Source organism: Cebus imitator, unplaced genomic scaffold (genome assembly GCF_001604975.1).
Source record: "Cebus imitator isolate Cc_AM_T3 unplaced genomic scaffold, Cebus_imitator-1.0 Scaffold61, whole genome shotgun sequence".
Taxonomy (NCBI): Eukaryota; Metazoa; Chordata; class Mammalia; order Primates; family Cebidae; genus Cebus; species Cebus imitator.
In genome coordinates this window covers 6,748,124-6,753,165 of record NW_016107376.1, presented here as the reverse complement: position 1 = coordinate 6,753,165, position 5,042 = coordinate 6,748,124, and the positions used below count along the sequence as shown (strand labels likewise).

Below are 5,042 nucleotides of genomic sequence, written 5' to 3'. Positions count from 1 at the left end.
GGCGCGATCTTGGCTCACCGCAACCTCCGCCTCCTGGGTTCAGGCAATTCTCCTGCCTCAGCCTCCCAAGTAGCTGGGATTACAGGCATGCACCACCATGCCCAGCTAATGACAAAACATTTTTAAAGGATAGTACATTGTAAGATCACAGAGTATATCACAGTTATCAGTTGTAGACTAGAACATTTATATTTAACCGGTTTGTTTTTAGAGAAATTCCTTAAAAGCTAGAAACTTTTTCTAGAGACAGGGTCTTACTCTTTTGCCCAGTGTGGAGTGCTGTGAAGCCGTATAGCTCATTATACCCTCAACCTCCTGGGCTCAAGCAATCCTTCCGCCTCAGTCTCCCAAGTAGCTGGAACTACAGGCATGTGACACCATGCCCAACTAATTTTTAAATTTTTTGTAGAGACGGGATCTCACTACATTGGCCAGGCCTGTCTCAAACTCCTGGACTCAGTTGACCCTCTCGAAGTGCTGGGATTACAGATGTGGCTCAGCATGTCCAGCCTGAACTTTTAAATTATGAAAAACTTCCCAAACAATTAGAATATAATTGGCAGAAAATGAATTAGAAATAAAATAACCCAGCTCAATGTAACTGATAGAAACCACACAATAAGTTAAAAAAAACTTTAAATCATTCTATGGCTCACAAAACTTCCTATCTTCTAAAAAATCTAAATAAACAAAGGCACATGATAATACATTGTGAAACCTCTACTGGAACACACAAAAAACCTGTTTCTTTCTTGTACCTTTAACCTGCACCAGAAAAAGGAAATTCCAACATATGCAAAACTGGTGAATAAACATGAATGACAGATTTATCCTTTGACAAATTTGTTTTCAACCGCTTAGCTGGAAGCCACAAAGAACTACGGGAAAGTAATAACAGAGAAGGCCAAGCACAAGAAACCCCAAAGGCCACACTTTTGACAAGGCCAGTCTCCAGAAATACAAACTGCCCTGCTCCTCATTTCCTGTGAACCGCAGCTGTCCAGACCCCAGGTCGCGTTACCTCTGGCATGCTTCTCCCGCCCAAGCAATGCCCGCGGCTGGCATTTGGTGAAGGAATTCTGGACCGAATTTGAAAACCCTGAAGTATAATGAAGCCCTTGTTAAGGATGGGGGTAGAATGAGGTAATGGAATTGTTATTCTGCTCCTTTCTGCCAGAGTTCTATATCTAGAGCCACCATGGTAAGCATGACCAGGGAAGAGGCAAGGACAGGCTGTTTTGTTTTGCTATTTTAAAGCAAGCCGTTCTTGGTTTTTGACATCTGAAAAGCCCTGCATTCCTTGCTGTGGACACGACGGGCAGGTGGTGCACGGTGTGGCTGTGAGTCAGTTTATCGGTTGACATCCACCTGATTCACTACTATGCAGAAAAGGGGAACTGCCCTCTTGCCAGAAAGCACTGGGGTGTGTTATCCTGACCAATATGAACCAGACTGGGGCTCCTCTCGCTTCCCCGCAGAAGTGACAGAGCAACGCTTTGCCTTTTTTCAATTGCCCACGGGGTACTTTTTTTTTTAGTCGTTAAAAAAAAAAAAAAAAAAAAAAAAAAAAAACACCCTTATAAGCAGAGGCTACCTACCTACAGAGTCAGAGCCTCACGGTCTGACTTGGCATTCAACCAGGAGGGCAGTTATGTGCAAATACAGTGCAACCTCTCTGATATTGCTAGCTGAACAGCCTGCATGCCTGACTCAGGATCTGAGCTAGCAGTGGTAAGTTTACACTGCTGTCCAACAACCAACCTCAGATGGTAGGCAAACCATCCACTTGGTAACCAAGCTAGAGATAGGCACATGTTGTTCTTGAATTCCATTTTTCCCTCCGCTCCCATTTCCCTTTTTTGAGAGAGAGTCTTACTCTGTCCGCCAGGCTGGAATGCAGTGGCCTGATCACAGCTCACTGCACCCTCAAACTTCTGGCCTTAGGTGATCCTCCTGCCTCAGCCTCTGGGATTACAAGTATGAGCCACCACACCTCGCCTTAAAGCTTTTGATATACCAGTCTCTTCCACTGCTAGCACTTGCCTAACTGAAAGCTGCGTGACACTTTCAAGGAGGTCTGTGGAGAGCTGCGGGTTCCTAAACAGCCTTTCTGTTTAGCCAGGCCCGAGGCACTGGGGTAGCTGGTGGAAGCCCATGGACCACACAGCTAGGTTCTACACTAGGAGCCTGGTTAAGTCTGACTTGATTAAATTTAATGGAGCCAGAGGTGAGATCTGCTGTCTGAGGAGACGCTGTGAATAGTGTATATTTCAAGCACCCCTGTCCCCTGCCCAGGACTTTTCTGGTTTTAATTTACTTGCTTCCAAAAAGGATCAGCAAAGATATCCAGTGATAGGAAGCACAAAACCTCTTCAAAGGGAAATTTGATTTAGCCAGTTTAAAATATGTAGACGTCAGCCGGGTGCGGTGGCTCGTCTGTGACCCAGCAGTTTGGAAGGCCGCGGTTGGTGGATTGCTTGAGCTCAAGTGTTCAAGATCAGCCTGGACAACACGGCAAGACCCCATCTCTCCTGAAAATACAAAAACTAGCTGGGCATGGTGGCGCGTGCCTGTAGTCCCAGATACTTGGGATGCTGTATCTGGGAGGATCATCTAAGCTTGGGAGGTCGAGGCTGCAGTGAGCCATGATCTTGCTATTGCACTCCAGCCTGAGTGACAGAGTGAGACCCTGCCCCTCTCTCTTTCTCTCCCTCTCTCCCTCTTCATACACACACACACACACACACACACACACACACACACACACACACACACATATATATATATATATATATATATATATAGTGACCCAGCATTTCATGTCCAGAAATCAATTGCTCTGAGAGCAGACTGGGTGAGTCAACTCTAGTATATTCAGTGGCATATGAGACATACTGAGAAGAGTGAGCTATACGCAAGTTCAAGCTTTCGAACACCCAAATCACCGAGAATCACACTGTCGCTCAGGGAAGAGAGCGTGACACCTCTTGGTTGGAGATTTGAGAAGGGAATACACGTGGTCGATTCAGCGTATTTATTTGTAAGCCATAAGCAAACATGTGATTCTTAACTGTGATTCTTTTGCTTGGGAACAAAGCCAGGGGAAGCCACTGTAGGTTTGGTGCGAGGAGGCCCCACAGGCGGTTGCTCACCTCGGAAGATGGTCTGCAAAGAGGTGAAAGCCAGGGCACGTTCACACATTGGAAGGAAAGACATGTGTCTTTTCTGGGGCTGCCAGCCAATGCAGACCCCAAGCTGAGACCCTCTGAAAGGCTGGTTTGTATGGGAAAGACTGCTGGAACACGGGGATGGCAATGTGTGCTATAAGCCCCGTCTTCTCGGCTGGCTTCCGGGCGGGATCAGATGTGGTGGCGGTTGTAGAGATAGGACGGGTACAGGCCATCATAGTGCCACTGGCGCCACTGCTCCACAGCCTCCCGGCTCCTCTCTTCCTGCTCTGAAGAGGAAAGGCAAAGCCACCTGTTCCGACAGGGGGACTCTGACCTGCCACAGCCCAGCAGCCGTCAGCCCAACCCCTGCCCTGTGGTGACCTGCACTGGGAGTGCTTGTGACTCCTGGTGAGAGAAGGCCAGGGCTAGTGAGGACCCAGAGTTGACGGGCCTTGCTTATAGGTTAGGGCCAGATGGGCAAAGGTCACAGGCAGGTGTAGACCAGGGCTGGGCATCTCAGGCTCTTCTGCCTGCACAGCTAGTGTAGGCAGACAGAGGCATATGCAGCCCTGTTTCAAAGAGACAGCAACCAAGACACAAGATGAAAAAGTAACAATGTAGTAGCAGGAATGGACTCACGCAAGAAAAAAAAAGAGAAGGAACGACAAACCATGCCTTGAAAACATGAAGGAAATCAGTCGACTTGGAGTTTCCTTACTGTTCAGAATTAATTTTCTTTCTTTTCCTTCTTTCTTGTTTCATTTTGTTTTGAGACAGGGTCTCAGTCTGTCACCCAGGCTGGAGTGCAGTGGCATGATCATGGCCCACTGCAGCCTCCACTTCCCAGGACTCAGGCGATCCTCCCACTTCAGCCTCCTGTGCCACCACGCCAGGTATATTTTTAAATTTTTTTGTAGAGATGGGATTTCACTGTTGTCCAGGTCAGTCTCCAACTCCTGGTCTCAAGCGATCCTCCTGCCTCAGCCTCCCATAGTGCTGGGATTGGCCAGATGCAGTGGCTCATGCCTGTAATCCCAGCACTTTGACTTTGGGAGGCTGAGGCCAGCAGATCACCTGAGTCAGGAGTTCAAGACTAACCTGGTCAACATGGTGAAACCCTGTCTTTACTAAAAAAACACAAAAATTAACCAGGCGTGGTGACATGAACCTGTAATCCCAGCTACTTGGGAGGCTCAAGCATGAGAATCACTTGAACCTAGGGGGTGGAGGCTGCAGTGAGCCAAGATTGTGCCACTGCACTCCAGCCTGGGCAACAGAGTGAGATCCTGTCTCAAAAAAAAAAGAATATGCCCAAAAGAATTGAAAACAGGGACACAGATACTTGTACGTGAATGTTTGTAGCAATACTACTCACCATAGCCAAGAGGTGAAAACAACCCCAGTGCCCATCAACAAAGAAATAACAAAATGTGGCATGTGTGTGTGTAAAATTTAGCCACAAAAAGTAATGAAGTTCTGGCACATGCTACAACATGGATAAATCTTAAAAATATTATGCTAAGTGGGCCGGGTATGGTGGTGCACACCTATAATCCTAGCACCTGGCCAACATGGTGAAACCCTGTCCCTACTAAAAATACAAAAATTGGCTGGGCGTGGTGGTATGCACCTGTAATCCCAGCTGCTGGCAAGGCTGAGGCAGAAGAATCACTTGAACCCGGGAGATGGAGGTTGCAGTGAGCCGAGATCTTGCCACTGCACTCTAGCCTGGGTGACAGAGCAAGACTCCGTCTCAAAAAATATATATGCTGCCGGGCGCGGTGGCTCAAGCCTGTAATCCCAGCACTTTGGGAGGCCGAGGCGGGTGGATCACGAGGTCAAGAGATCGAGACCATCCTGGTCAACATGGTG

General features: G+C 47.7%; 1 protein-coding gene across 4 annotated transcripts in view; it reads right to left on the bottom strand.

Moving 5' to 3' along the window:
• UCMA (upper zone of growth plate and cartilage matrix associated) overlaps positions 1 to 5,042 on the bottom strand; it is a 64,152-nt gene that overhangs the window by 31,518 nt on the left and 27,592 nt on the right. The window contains exon 1 of one of the 4 annotated variants that reach the window (XM_037739030.1): positions 1,022 to 1,429. The exons of 2 other annotated variants lie outside the window; for them this stretch is intronic. In XM_037739030.1, coding sequence (XP_037594958.1) covers positions 1,022 to 1,030 — 9 coding nt within the window. In that variant the 5' untranslated portion in view covers positions 1,031 to 1,429. Of the gene's footprint in view, positions 1 to 1,021; positions 1,430 to 3,011; positions 3,458 to 5,042 lie in introns of those variants that run through there. One more of the 4 variants, XM_017529853.2, reaches the window with a different exon arrangement.